The 14,934-nt window shown below is 63.7% G+C and overlaps 1 protein-coding gene across 2 annotated transcripts; it reads left to right on the plus strand.

Annotated features, from left to right (window-relative positions):
* The first annotated feature begins 1,957 nt into the window (after positions 1 to 1,957).
* Positions 1,958 to 13,567, plus strand: NR1H2 (nuclear receptor subfamily 1 group H member 2). 2 transcript variants are annotated; one of them, XM_037888713.2, is made up of 9 exons: positions 1,958 to 2,128; positions 2,261 to 2,331; positions 2,622 to 2,768; positions 4,352 to 4,621; positions 5,384 to 5,595; positions 6,035 to 6,214; positions 11,642 to 11,741; positions 11,885 to 12,093; positions 12,578 to 12,716. In XM_037888713.2, the coding sequence occupies exons 2-9, from the start codon at positions 2,301 to 2,303 to the stop codon at positions 12,674 to 12,676; spliced, it is 1,248 nt and encodes a 415-aa protein (XP_037744641.1). In that variant the 5' UTR covers positions 1,958 to 2,128; positions 2,261 to 2,300; the 3' UTR covers positions 12,677 to 12,716. The 2 variants fall into 2 exon arrangements, with proteins under 2 accessions (XP_037744641.1, XP_037744640.1); XM_037888712.2 differs by lacking the exon at positions 12,578 to 12,716 and adding an exon at positions 12,800 to 13,567 and having other exon boundaries at positions 1,962 to 2,128.
* The last annotated feature ends 1,367 nt before the right edge of the window (positions 13,568 to 14,934 follow it).

Here is a 14,934-nt window from a genome sequence, read left to right on the forward strand (position 1 = left end):
GGGGGGAAGTTACCACCACCCCTACGCTGGGCAGCTGGTGCCCATCCCTGTCAAGCCAAGTGGCTGCAATATGGAACCCAGGTGTCCTGCAGCCCCACCTTGGGCAGAGCCTGGATCCGGAATCCAGGGTAAAACACCTTGGGGGGGTTTGGGAGCAGGTGTCCCCCTGCATCCGCGCAGTGACCGCACACAAGCCTGCCTGTCTGCTCTGGTGCTGGCATGGTACCACCAAGCCCCCAGCACCAGCGTCCCCACGGTCACAACTGGCTCCCAGGAGTGGTCAGCGTGTGGGGGACACGGGGGGGGGGGCAGTGTATGGCCAAGGGGGGCCTGTGGGGGTGCTGGCTCCCTCTGGGTCTCTCTCCCCTGCCCGGCTGATCCCAAGCTCTGAGCAGGCCCCGGCCTGACCCTGCTGCGGGGGGTCGTCCCAGAGCCGGGGTTTGCAGGGCCTCAGGCCCCCAGCCAGGGTTTGCGGGACCCCCCAGCTGGGGTTTGTGGGGCCTTTGTCCCCTTGCCCAGCCCGGGGAGCTGTTCCGCCTCTCCCCAATGCCGGCTCTTAGCCCCTGCCCGTTCCAGGGCCCGCGGTGGGGCCAGGCCAAGCTCCCTGCGCCCACCGGTTGCGCAGCCCCGGGGCCTGTTTTTCACTCCTGGGGGGGCCCCCCCCGTGGCTCTCTGGACCCCCTTTTGATTTGGGTCGGTTCAGCCAATTCTTTCCTGCCCCATGGTTCCCCCCCCCCCGCCCCCGGGGTCGGCTCCAGGAGCAGCGTTTACCCCTTGGTCCCCACGGGAGGGGGAGGGGTCAACGCAAAGTGCAGAGGGAAACTGAGGCAGGCGCAGGCTCCACACGGATCGTACAGAGCCTGCCCCCGCTTCCTCCCGCAGCTCAGCAGGGACCCAGCCCCCCCCCCCTCCCGCTGCCGTGGCGTGGGGTCTTTTCCGTGGGGGGGGGTTGGAGCGGGGGGGGGGCCGCTGGGAACCGGGCTCTGCCCCCCATCACACCCCGCTGTACGCCCGCTGGGGGGGGGGGGGGGAAGGGAGCTGGGGCAGCCCCGCGGCCGGCGGGGGGGGGCGCATCCTGCCGGGGTCCCCCCCACAGCTGTGGAGGAGGGGCGGAGCTGCAAGGCCGGAAGTGACGTGCGCGGGGGGTTCCCGGAAGCGTCTGGGTCTGGCTGCGCTGGGGGAGCCCGAGCGAGGGGCGCAGGTCCGGGGGGGGCCCTGGGGGGGGCTGCGGGGGGCGGGTCCTGGAGGGAAAGGGGGGGCCGCGGCTTGGGGGGGGGGCTGCGGGGGGGCTTTGGAGGGAAAGGAGGGGCCGCGGCTTGGGGGGGGCCTCGGGGGGGCCTTGGAGGGAAGGGGGGGCAGGGGCTGGTTGGGGGGGGCCCGCCCGTCGCGGGGCGTCACCTCACTCGCTCTCTTTCCCTTCCAGGTTCTGCACCCCCAGAGAGACCCGAGCTATAGGGGGACCCCCCCGGCGCCCCCAGCCCTTCCCCTGCCCCCCAGCCGTACAGACCCCCCTCCTGATCCCTCCCTGCCCCCCCTCGGCGCCCCCAGCCCTTCCCCTGCCCCCCAGCCGTACAGACCCCCCCTCCTGATCCCTCCCTGCCCCCCCTCGGCGCCCCCAGCCCTTCCCCTGCCCCCCCAGCCGTACAGACCCCCCCTCCTGATCCCTCCCTGCCCCCCCCCGGCGCCCCCAGCCCTTCCCCTGCCCCCCAGCTGTACAGACCCCCCCTCCTGATCCCTCCCTGCCCCCCCCGGCGCCCCCAGCCCTTCCCCTGCCTCCGACTGCCCAGTCCCCTCCTTCCAATCCCCCCCAGCCCCTTCCCCCCCCCCCAGCCTGAGCCCCTCGGCCCGGCTCCCACCCCTCCCAGCACCCCCACCCCTATCCCGCCCCCCAGCTGTGCAGCCCCCCCTTCTGAGCCTCCCCTGCCTCCCCTCAGAGCCCCCAGCCCTTCCCTGCCCCCGACTGCCCAGTCCCCACTTCTGACCCCTCCCCAGACCCCCCTCTCAGAGCCCCCAGCTGGTCACTGCCCCCCCCCCCCCCCGACCTCTCCCGGCTGGTCCCCGCCCCCAGGAGGTAGCCAGTGGCATGTGGGCCTGGACCGGCTGAGCCCCCTCCCCGCGGGGGAACATGGTGAGACGGGGGGTGGTTCTGGGGGTGATGGGATGGGGGGACGTTCCCCAGTCGCCTGGTGGCCTCAGTGCCCCGGGGGAGAGGGTGGTGGCTGGGGAACGTGACGCCCTGTCTGTCTGTCTCTGTCCCTAGCGCCGGGTCCCCGCGGAGCTGGGAGTCCCCGGATCCTGACATGGCCACCGCGGGCTCCGACCTGCCGCTGGGTGAGTGATCGGCACACCGGGAGTTTGGGGGACCTACTGGGGAACCCAGGCGTCCGGGCAGCTACGGATGGCCCCGCCTATGTCATACCTCCCTGGCTGAGGGACCCAGGCATCCAGACACCTACAGGCCCACTCCCTGGTGTCCACTCCTGTGCTGAGGGACCCAGGCGTCCGGGCACTTACCCCAGTCGCAGCCCCCACGGAGGAACCCATGTGACTAGGCAACTGCAGACACACACCCCCCCAAATCGGGGAACCCCCAGTTAACCCATCTCTCTCCCTGCCCCCAGAGGATGGGGAGTCACTGTCCCCCAACTCCCCCGGAGCCCCCCGGACCCAGGTGAAGGAGGAGGGGCCCCAGTCGAGGCCGGAGGCTGCGATCACCCCAGAGACCGAGGTGCTGGGCACTGATGGGGAGGGGTCGACGCACAGTGCTGGTGAGAGGGCTGGGGGCATGGGGGGCACTGGGGGGAGGAGGGGGGCTGGCAGAAGGAGGGGTGCAGGTGGGCAGGCAGGACTGGGGGGCTGGCACAGCGGAAGGGGGCAGGGGACAGAGCAGGGTTGGCATGGAAGGGCCTGGTCCCCAAGATGCTGGGCATGAAACTGTGTGGGGCGCCGGGGGGCTTTGTGGGAGGTTGTGTGTGGGGGGGCTCATGGCGGGTTGGGGAGCTGGGTGGGGATTGCCGGGGGCTCCATGTGGGGCTTGTTCCGGGGGGGCCCCGTGGCAGGTTTGGGGGGCTCCTTGCGGGGGATGTTTGGGAGGGGCGTGGCAGGTTGGGGGACTCTGTGGGGGGTTGTTCGGGGGGGCCCCCGTGGCAGGTTGGGGGGCTGGCGGGGGTTGTTCAGCGGGGGGTTGGGCGGGTGGTTCCATGCGGGGGTCGTGGGGGGGGGTGGCAGGCTGGGGGGCTCCATGCGGGGGGGGCATGTGTGGCAGGCCGGGAGGTTGGCGGGGGGGGCGTTCTGTGGGGGCTGGGCCGGGGGCTCCATTCGGGGGTCGTTCAGGGGGGCGTGTGTGGCAGGCCGGGGGGCTGGGTGGGGAGCTCCATGCGGGGATTGTTCAGGGAGGGCGTGGCAGGCTGGGGGGCTCCATGCGGGGGGGTTGTGTGTGGCAGGCCGGGGGGCTGCCGGGGGGCGTTCAGGGGACATGCGTGGCAGGCCGGGGGGGCTGGTGGGGGGCGTGCAGGGGGCGTTCGGGGGGCGCGCGTGGCAGGCCGGGGGAGGTGTGCGGGGGGCGTGGGTGGCAGGCCGGGTGGCAGGCCGGGGGGCGTGCGGGGGGCGCGGGTGGCAGGCCAGGGGGGACTGGCGGGGGGCGTGCAGGGAGCGTTCGGGGGCGCGCGTGGCAGGCCGGGGGAGGTGTGCAGGGGGCGTGGGTGGCTGGCGGGGGGCGTGCGGGGGGCGCAGGTGGTAGGCAGGGGGGCTGGCGGGGGGGCGTGCGGGGGGCGCAGGTGGCAGGCCGGGGGGCGTGTGGGGGGCGTGGGTGGCAGGCCGGGTGGCTGGCGGGGGGCGTGCGGGGGGCGCAGGTGGCAGGCCGGGGGGCGTGCGGGGGGAGCGCGGGTGGCAGGCCGGGGGGCGTGCGGGGGGGGGCGCGGGTGGCAGGCCGGGGGGCGTGCGGGGGGCGCGGGTGGCAGGCCGGGGGGCGTGCGGGGGGCGCGGGTGGCAGGCCGAGGGGGGCGTGCGGGGGGCGCAGGTGGCAGGCCGGGGGGCGTGTGGGGGGCGTGGGTGGCAGGCCGGGTGGCAGGCCGGGGGCGTGCGGGGGGCGCGGGTGGCAGGCCGGGGGCGTGCGGGGGGCGCGGGTGGCAGGCCGGGGGGCGTGCGGGGGGCGCGGGTGGCAGGCCGGGGGGCGTGCGGGGGGCGTGGGTGGCAGGCCGGGGGCGTGCGGGGGGCGTGCGGGGGGCGCGGGTGGCAGGCCGGGGGGCGTGCGGGGGGCGTGGGTGGCAGGCAGGGGGCGTGCGGGGGGCGCGGGTGGCAGGCCGGGGGGGGTGTGGGGGTCCGGCAGCTCTCACCCCCCCGCCCCCCCCAGCGGAGGAGCCGGAGCGGCGGCGGCGGAAGGGGCCGGCGCCGAAGATGCTGGGCTCGGAGCTGTGCAGCGTCTGCGGGGACAAGGCCTCGGGTTTCCACTACAACGTGCTGAGCTGCGAGGGCTGCAAGGGCTTCTTCCGGCGCAGCGTGATGAAGGGGGCGCAGTACGTGTGCCGGGGCGCCGGGCACTGCCACATGGACCTCTACATGCGCCGCAAGTGCCAGCTCTGCCGGCTCCGCAAGTGCCGCCAGGCCGGCATGCGCGAGCAGTGTGAGTCCCGCCGGGGGGGCCGCGGGGGGAGGGCGGTGGCCCCGGGGAGGGTGTGGGGGGCTTTCGGGGTGAGATTGGGGGGGCTTTGGGGGGAGGGTGGGGGTGCAGGGGGTATCGGGGAGGGTGTGCGGGGCTTTCGGGGGGAGATGAGGGGGCACTGGGAAGGGTGTGGGGGTCAGGGGGCACCGGGGAGGGTGGGGTGGCTTTAGGGGGGAGATTAGGGGGCACTGGGAAGGGTGTGGGGTTCAGGGGGCACCGGGGGGGGTTTGGGTGGAGTGTGGGGGTGCAGGGGGCACCGAGGAGGGTGTGGGGAGCTTTCGGGGGGAGATCGGGGGGCCCCGGGGAGGGTTTGGGGGGCTCTGGGGGGAGATTGGGGGCACTGGGAAGAGTGTGGGGTTCAGGGGGTACTGGGGAGCATGTGGGGGTGCAGGGGGCACCGGGGGGGTTTTGGGGGGAGTGTGGGGGTGCAGGGGGCACTGGGGAGGGTGTGGGGGGCTTTCGGGGGGGAGATTAGGGGGCGCTTTGGGGGGAGGGTGGGGGTGCAGGTGGCACCGGGGAGGGTGTGCGGGGCTTTCGGGGGGGAGATTAGGGGGGGCTTTGGGGGGAGGGTGGGGGTGCAGGGGGCACCGGGGAGGGTGTGCGGGGCTTTCGGGGGGAGATTAGGGGGCACTGGGAAGGGTGGGGGGGGCTTTGGGGGGAGATTGTGGGGCACCAGGGTGGTTATGGCCTCCCCCGACCCCACTCCCCCTCCCCCCCCTCCAGGCGTGCTGTCGGAGGAGCAGCTGCGGAAGAAGAAGGTGCGGCGGCAGCAGGGGGTGGGGGGGGAGGCGCCGCCGCAAGGGCCCCCCCTGCCCCCCACGCCCCCGGCGGAGCCGGCCCAGCTCAGCCCCCAGCAGGAGCTCATGATCCAGCAGCTGGTGGCTGCCCAGCAGCAGTGCAATAAGCGCTCCTTCAGCGACCAGCCCAAGGTCACGGTGAGGGGCCACGCCGGGGCCGGGACTCGGGGCCAGCCCCCACCTCCACCTCCACCCCCCCCGTCCGCCGTGCCTCCCCCTCAGCCCCACGAGCACCGTTAACCCCTCGCACCCGCCCCCACAGGGGAGCCCCACAAAGCACGGAGAGAAACTGAGGCACATAGGGACGGCGTAAGAATATTACCAGGAATTCCCACTTTGTTACAGGGTGTCCCCCGAGCGCCCCATCTGGGCATCATGGGGGGTGGGGCGCTGTGCCCAGCTTCCCCTTCACATCTGGGCATCACTGGGGCATCAGGCTGCCCCCCGCCCCCCAGCCTCCATGTGTGGGGGGCCCTGGGGTGCTCCCAACATGGGGCGAGGTTGGGAGTGTCCCTGGTATCCAGGGCTGGGTGCCCCCCAGGATGCTGTGTCTCACTGCCCCCCGATTCCCCCACAGCCGTGGCCCCTGGGCACTGACCCCAACAGCCGGGAGGCCCGACAGCAGCGCTTCGCCCACTTCACCGAGCTGGCCATCATCTCGGTGCAGGAGATCGTCGACTTTGCCAAGCAGGTGCCTGGCTTCTTGCAGCTCACAAGGGAGGACCAGATCGCGCTGCTCAAGGCCTGCACCATTGAGGTGAGGGGGGCGGGGGTGGGGGGTGCACGCGGGGCAGGGAGGGGGGCGGCTCACAAACAGTCTGCAGCATGTAGGTCACTTCCCATCTGTGTCTGCGTGCACTTCCGCCAGCCGTAACTTTGCTCCTGCCAGCCTGGGTTACACTAGATTTTTCCCCCTGAAATGTGTGTCCTGTACTGACCAGCTCTCCCCTGGACTATATACGATTATGTAAAGTCCGTTATTGCTTTAATAGAAAAAATACACACACAACTTGCCACCCCAAATGGAGTTTCCCCAACGCTTCAATTCAAACACGCTGGATTAGATAAAACAGTGAAACACGTTCGTTAAGGACCGAAAGATTTTAAGTGAATCTGAGTAATGAGGCCGTGACGGTCTGTACTATTATGGTCCCCACTTTTATAAGCTGATGATCAATTTTGTACAAACTTTGCCTCGCTAGGTATCATTTTAAAAAAATATTATAATCTGCTGAACATTATTGTCATGATAAAATATGTGTATCGACATTGTATGTGAAGTTATAAGTGTCCACTGTGTAACGTTGCTGTAACATGTTCCAAGGTTAGAAAAGCAGGCTCAAACCAGTTCTTCAGAGACAACGACGCACGGGTGCCCCCAGCCAGGTATCGGCATAATCAATTAAGAACATAAGAATGGTCATACTGGGTCAGAGCCAAGGGCCATCTAGCCCAGTGTCCTGTCTGCCGACAGTGACCAATGCCGGGTGCCCAGAGGGAATGAACAGAAGAGGGAATCATCAAGTGATCCATCCCCTGTCGCCCGTTCCCAGCTTCTGGCAAACAGAGGTTCGGGACCCCATCCCTGCCCATCCTGGCTAACAGCCATTGATGGACCTCTCCTCCAGGAACTTATCTAGTTCTTTTCTGAACCCTGTTATAGTCTTGGCCTTCACAACATCCTGTGGCAAGGAGTTCCACAGGTTGACTGCGTATTGTGTGAAGAAATACTTCCTTTTGTTTGTTTTAAACTTGCTACCTATTAATTTCATTTGGTGACCCCTAGTCCTTGTGTTATGAGAAGGAGTAAACAACACTTTATTTCCTTCTTTATTTTCTCTAAACCAGTCATGATTTTATAGACCTCTATCGTATCCCCCCTTAGTCGTCTCTTTTCCAAGCTGAAAAGCCCCAGTCTTATTAATCTCTCCTCAGACAGAAGCTGTTTCATACCCCTAATAATTTTTATCGCTCTTTTCTGAACCTTTTCCAATTCCAATAGATCTTTTTTGAGATGGGGCAACCAGATCTTGCACGCAGTATTCAAGGTGTGGGCGTAGCATGGATTTATATAGTGGCAACATGATATTTTCTGTCTTATTATCGATCCCTTTCTTAATGACTCCCAACATTGTGGTCGCTTTTTTGACGGCTGCTGCACACTGAGTGGATGTTTTCAGAGAACTCTCCGCAGTGACTCCAAGATCTTTCTTGAGTGGTAACAGCTAATTTAGACTCCATCATTTTATGCGTGTAGTTGGGGTTATGTTCTCCGATATGCATCACTTTGCATTTAACAACATTAAATTTCATCTGCCATGTTGTTGCCCAGTCACCCACTTTTGAGAGATCCTTTTGTAGCTCTTCGCCATCCGCTTTGGATTTTACTCTCTTAGGTAGTTTTGTATCATCTGCAAATTTTCCCATCTCAGTGTTCACTCCTTTTTCCAGATCATTTCTGAATACCTTGGGCCCAGTACAGACCCCTGGGGGTCACCACTATTTACCGCTCTCCAGTCTGAAAACTGACCATTGATTCCTACCCTTTGTTTCCTATCTTTTAACCAGTTACTGATCCATGAGGGGACCTTCCCTCTTACCCCGTGACAACTCACTTTGCTTAAGAGCCTTTGGTGAGGGACCTTGTCAAAGGCTTTCTGAAAATCTAAGTACACTATATCCACTGGATTCCCCTTGTCCACATGCTTGTTGACCTCCCTCAAAGAATTCTAGTAGATTAGTGAGGCGTGATTTCCCTTGGCCAAAGCCATGCTGATGCTTCCCCAACAAATCATGTTCATCTGTGTGTCTGGCAATTCTGTTCTTTACTATCGTTTCAACCAGTTTGCCCGGTACTGAAGTCAGGCTTACCGGCCTGTCATTGCCGGGATCACCTCTGGAGCCCTTTTTAAAAATTGGCATCACATTAGCTACCCTCCAGTCATCTGGGTACAGAAGCTGAATTAAATGATAGGTTACAAACTACAGTTAGTGGTTCTGCAATTTCACATTTGACTTCCTTCAGAGCTCTTGGGCGAATCCCATCTGTTCCTGGTGACTTATTGCTTTTAGGGTATCCATTTGTTCCAAAACCTCCTCTACGGACACCTCCATCTGGGGGCAGTTCCTCAGATTTATCCCCTAAAAAGAATGTCTCCGGTTTGGGAATCTCCCTCCCATCCTCAGCCATGAAGACAGATGCAAAGAATTCATTAAGTTTTCTCCGCGATGGCCTTCTCGTCCTTTAGACAATCACCTAGTGAAACGGCTGTTCAGTGGGCAGGAAGGAAGGTGTTGACACTTGCAGGTTTTGCCAACGTTAGGGCTAGTGTAGACACGGCCTAAGAAATGTGCATGGCATCACAGGAGCATTTCAAACGTCCCGTCCGCAAGAGACGCCTTGTCGCCTGCACCCCAGCGGGGGCGGGGTAATCCTGAAAAAAGGGAGAGGGAGACAGTGACCTCCACTCTCTCTGCTCATGACATCGGTGACTCTCCAAAGAACTGACCTCAGGAGGGAGTGGTCGCAGGTTGGATGGAAATCCAGCCTGTGAAATTTACAGCGGCGTCTGGTGAGACAAAACTTTTGCTTAGTAGCTTGTGGAGTTAGGCCGTAGCTTGCGTTTTACTCTTTGATTTTCTTTTGTAACCAGTCCTGAGTTTTATGCATCAACACTTTTATAATCACTTAAAATCGGTCTTTCTGTAATTAACAGACGTAGCTTGTGTTTTATCTGAACCGGCGTGTTTGGATGGGAGTGCGTGGGAAAACTCCGTTTGGGGGTAACGAGGCTGGTGCATACATCAGCCCCTTTGTTTTCAGTTTAAACCGATTTGTACCGGAAAAGACCCGGGTTTTACAAAAAGTATTCCTTTTTTCCCAATTTTCACCCTACTTTGTTATCATTCAAATATAGAAAAAAGAACTTGTTTTATTAGGAAAATACAGTGCCTTGCACGAGAGCGATGTATGACGATAATAGGTTAATCTATGTGTAGATGCGAAACGGCCTGTTGAATGAAATAAGGCACTGGTGAGGCCACACCTGGAGGATTGCGTCCAGTTTTGGGCCCCCAGAAGGGATGTGGACAAATTGGAGAGAGTCCAGCGGAGGGCAACGGAAATGATCAGGGAGGCTGGGGCACAGGACTTAGGAGGAGAGGCTGAGGGAACTGGGGTTATTTAGTCTGCGGAAGAGAAGAATGAGGGGGGATTTGATAGCTGCTTTCAACTACCCGAAGGGGGGTTCCAAAGAGGATGGAGCTCAGCTGTTCTCAATGGTGGTAGATGAGAGAACAAGGAGCCATGGTCTCAAGTTATGGTGGGGGAGGTCTAGGCTGGATATTAGGAAACGCTATTTCACGAGGAGGGTGGTGAAGCACTGGAATGGGTTACCTAGGGAGGTGGTGGAATCTCCATCCTTAGAGGTTTTTAAGGCCCAGCTTGACAAACCCTGGCTGGGAGGTTTTAGTTGGGGATTGGTCCTGCTTTGAGCAGGGGGTTGGACTAGATACCTCCTGAGGTCCCTTCCACCCCGATCTTCTATGATTAGTCTAGAAGATACGCGCAATAAACAGGCCCGCACGCAAGCTCTGAAGTGCGCGCGCATCTGAACGCACTGCTCGTCTCACGCCTGCCACGCCCACGTTTCAAGCTGTTAGCAGAGAGTGGTGTAAATGGGAAGAAAACGAAAATCGGTCTCCGAATACGGACCAGAACGCAAGGAGGTATTCGAAAAATTTAAAAAAATAAAACCGGAGAAAAGGACGACATGGAGTGTCTGTGCTGCAATGACGGGGCCTCATTTTTAAATGTAAATATTTACAGGCTAATAGTTCTATGTCTTACAGCCGTGAACTGTTTGTTCACATGAAAAGTTTTAGTTGGGGATCAGAGATGTATTGTTCTCTTAAACACCCAGGTGGAATTGTTCTCTAGAGTTTGGTCTTAGTTCTGCGGCTGACCACGGTGACGAACAGAATTCAGAGCATTAATTGACTGAATACTTTTCCCCCACATCTTTCCGTCCACCAAAATGAACCCCGATATTTACCCAGAACAATTTTTTCCCCCTGATTTTCAGCTGGTTTGGTGGTTGTGGTAAGAAACACTGATACATTCCCGGGAAAAATGCAACAGAATCGAAACTGAAAACAAAGGGCCGCATGCATCCATCATTTCCTTTGGTGGAATGATGGGCTTTGGAGCTCAGCGGGGCGCTGGGCCATACAAGACACACATTTCTGGGGGAATGAGGCTGGGGCTCAGAGTTGACTGGTGTGACCGGTCAGGGCCTGTGTGTTTAGCCGGGAGGCTGACGGCGGTGGGAGTGTGAAAGGGGCTCCGGGCTAGAGCGTTAAGGGGACCCTGCTGTTCAGCAGCCCGGATTGTACCCAGAGGCACAGAGGTCAGGAAAGGTTACAAAGAAAACCAGGAGAAGATGGTTGCTGGTGCCCGACTGAGCAAACTGGATCAGATGCCACCAGAGCTGCTCACCCCGTCCTCTCCCGGGTCTGACTGATCCTGCTTCTCAGGCCAGGGTCCCTTCTCCGGTCTGCCGGCTGCTTATCGCTCCAGGGGCCGTGCACGCGATGGGCAGGGAGAGGGCGGGCGGGTTTGTCCCCCCTCTTTTTAGAGTGTCCGTCTCCCTCGTGGAAAACCATTTCCAGCGGCGATGCAGAGGACGGCGGCAGGATGTTCCCTGCTGCTTTTTCCTCCCCTCCATGAGCACCCTTTGGCGCCCTGCCCGTGGCGTCTAAGCTGCGCTTGCGTCCCTCGGTTTGAGCCCGGCCGGTTTGCCCGGGGTGGGACGGGGGTGAATAACAGCGCCCGGGGTGGGACGGGGGTGAATAACAGCGCCCGGGGGAACCGGTCACAGCCCACCAGGTGCCGCCCCGGGACAGTAACGACTGGCACTGGTAGGAGTGTGCAAACGATGCCTCACAAGACGGACTCTGTGCAAAGATGGCTACGCTCGTGCGAAGGGTATGGGGACCGGGGCGGGAGAGGCGGCAGATCACGCTCAAAGCTTCCAGGGGCTGGGGGTCCTGGAGGGAGGCTGCGTTGGCGTGGGGTCACATCTCCCTCTCTGTGGTGCCCTGGGTGTGGGGAGGGAGATGGGTGCCTTGGGGGCTCTGCCATGCCGGGGGGGGGGTCTCACACCTGCCCCCGTCCCTCCCCCAGATCATGCTGCTGGAGACGGCCCGGCGCTACAACCATGAGACGGAGAGCATCACCTTCCTGAAAGACTTCACCTACAGCAAGGACGACTTCCACCGTGCCGGTTCGAGGAGGGGGGGACTGGGGGTTCCCTGGGGGGTGCAGGAGGCTCCCCAGAGGAGGGTGGGGGGATCCCCGGGCTGAGGGTTCCGGGAGGTTGGGGGGCTCCTGGGACGTGGGGTCTGACCCCAGGCCCCTTGCCCCCAGGCCTGCAGGTGGAGTTCATCAACCCCATCTTCGAGTTCTCGCGGGCCATGCGGCGGCTGCAGCTGGACGACGCGGAGTTCGCCCTGCTCATCGCCATCGACATGTTCGCGGCCGACCGGCCCAACGTGCAGCAGCACGGCCAGGTGGAGGCCCTGCAGCAGCCCTACGTCGAGGCCCTGCACGCCTACACCCTCATCAAGCGCCCGCAGGTACCTGCCGGGGGGCCCTGCACTCCCCTTCCCCGCCCCCGGGGCCGGGGGGGGTTCCTGGGGGGGCGGGGAGGGGCTGGCGGACCCCCTCCGCGCGCACACACACACTGACCCGTCCCCCCCAGGACCGGCTCATGTTCCCGTGGCTGCTGGGGGCAGTGGGGGGATCTGTGGGGTGGAGGGAAGGGAAGTGGGAGGGAGCTGTGTGGGGAGGGCTAGCAGACCCCCCCACACACACACGGACCCATCCCCCCAGGACCAGCTGATGTTCCGCGGCTGTTGGGGGAAGTGGAGGGATCTGTGGGGTGGAGGGAGCTGTGGGGCGGGGGCTGGCGGACCCCCCCCAGACACTGACCCGTTCCCCCAGGACTGGCTGATGTTCCCATGGCTGCTGGGGGTAGTGGGGGGATCTGTGGGGTGGAGGGAGCTGTGGGGCGGGAGCTGGTGGACCTCCCCCCGCCCCCACACTGACCCATCCCCCCAGGACCGGCTGATGTTCCCGCGGCTGCTGGGGGCAGTGGGGGGATCTGTGGGGTGGAGGGAGCTGTGGGGCGGGGGCTGGCGGACCCCCCCCCCACACTGACCCGTCCCCCCAGGACCGGCTGATGTTCCCGCGGCTGCTGGGGGCAGTGGGGGGATCTGTGGGGTGGAGGGAGCTGTGGGGCGGGGGCTGGCGGATCCCCCCCACACTGACCCGTCCCCCCAGGACCGGCTGATGTTCCCGCGGATGCTGATGAAGCTGGTCGCCCTGCGCACACTCAGCAGCGTCCACTCGGAACAGGTGTTCGCCCTCCGCCTCCAGGACAAGAAGCTGCCCCCGCTGCTCTCCGAAATCTGGGACGTTCACGAGTAACCGGGGGGCTGGGACCTCCCCCTCCCCCAACGTGGACTGCAGGGACCCCCTCCCAGACGGAACCCCCCCCGCCCCCCAGGGGCCTCTGTGAACGGAGCATCCCCAGGCACCACCTGCAAGGGGCACTGGGTGCTCCATTCCCCCCCCCCCCCAACCGGGGAGCCCCCAGCTGGGGGCGTGGGGGGGGGCAGCCTCAGAGACAATGGGGGGCTGCCGTTGGTGGCCCAGCCCCCTCCCCCGATCTGGGGAGGGCTACGAAGCACTTTTCTCTTCCCCTCTACCATCTACCTGCCCCGGGGGAGTCTGCTGGGGTGTGGGGGGGATTCAGGGCTGAGTTGACCCCAGCCCTGTGGTGGGGCGTGGAGCCGGGGGCCCTCCCCCGCCGACTCCAAGAGCTGTTTTATTGGGGGGGTCATCATGGGGATGGAGCAATGGCCCCTGCCCCCAACTTGGATCCCCCCCAGCAGACGGGACCCCAACCCCCACGCTGCTTCCTCTTGTGCATAGGCCGTGAGCGCCCCCCCCGCTGGACTCGGGCTGCATGGATGGGACGGCTGGGGGCGCTCCTACCCCTGATGGGGCGCAGACCCCTATGGAAATAAAGCAAATCATGGCACAGCAGTCGTGTGTGTGTGTGTGTGTTGGAGGGGCCCGGAGCCAGGACTCCTGGGTTCTTTCCTTGGAAGGGGAGCAGGGTCGAGTGGTTAGAGCAGGGGGCGGGGGGGAGCTGGAAGCCAGGACTCCTGGGTTCCATCCCTGGCTCTGGGAGGGGAGTGGGGTCCAGTGGTCAGAGCAGGCGGGGCGGAGAGCCAGGACTCCTGGGTTCTATCCCCAGAAATCAGGGGGGTGTTGGGGGGTTTGCAGGGAGCCAGACTCCAGCTCCACCCCCCTGTTGGGAAAATCCTCCAGGTTGCTGGAAATCTGGGGAATTCCTGCTGGGCCCAGCCCTGCTTCCGGCACCGGCCAGCAGGGGCGCTGCTGCTCCATGCCCTGACTCCCAGCCCCAGCTACTGGCTACTCCAGGCCTGTCCTGTCCTTGCAGGGTCAGCTCTGGGGGTGTAGGGATCACTTTGGGGGGGCAAGGTGGGGGCACCTGCTATAGGGACAGGCGTCTCTGTGGGGAGAGTGGAGTGCTGGCTCGGGGGCGGGGGGCAGGGCAGGGGCACTGGCTGTGAGGGGAACTGGGGGGTGCAGGGATCACTGGGAAAAGGGGGGCACTGGCTGTGGGGGTGCAGGGTCACTGGGGGAAGGGCTGGGGTGCTGGTTGTGAGGGGAACTGGGAGGGTGCAGGCATTATGGGGAGTAGGGAGGGGGCACTGGTTGTGAGGGGAAAGGGGGGTGCAGAGGTCTCTGGGGGGCAGGGGTCACTGGGGGGAAATGTGGGGTGCAGAGGTCACTGGGGGGAGCATCAAGCCACTCCAACCCTAGCTGGCTTTGGGGGGCTGGCAGCTGGCATCCTCGGTTACCTTACCCCATGGAGTGCCCTCTGCCTGCCCCCCACATCTCTGGCACCAGGAAGAGGGGAATCCCCGTCTCTGGGGCTAGGAGCTGGAAATCCCAGGAGGGTGGAGTTGCAGGGGAGGGGGGAGAAATCCCTGTTCCTGGGAATTGCTTCCCGGCCAGCAGGGTACGGGCAGCCTGGCCCGGATGGGCAGGGGGACTTTCCTGCCTCAGGGGTGGGGGCTGGCAGCCAGGACTCCTGGGTTCGCTCCCTGGCTCGCAGCTGGGTCCAGATGAGATCCAAAGGGGAGGAACGCGGGCAGTGCCCAATCGCCCACTAGGAGAGAAGTGGGGCGGGGGTGGGGAGAAGGGATACATGGGGGGAACTCGGGGCTGGCTGAACCCCCTCTCTCCCCAATAGCCCCAGCTTGGCCCCCGAGCAAGGGATCGGTCCCATGCGGGGCAGCAGTCCTGGGAGTTGTGGGGCTAGGATTTGGCCAGGCTTGGCAGATGGGCGAGTCTGGGCCAGGCTGTGGAGTGGGGGTCAG

This window comes from Chelonia mydas, unplaced genomic scaffold (assembly GCF_015237465.2).
Source record: "Chelonia mydas isolate rCheMyd1 unplaced genomic scaffold, rCheMyd1.pri.v2 scaffold_106_arrow_ctg1, whole genome shotgun sequence".
NCBI classification, from domain to species: Eukaryota; Metazoa; Chordata; order Testudines; family Cheloniidae; genus Chelonia; species Chelonia mydas.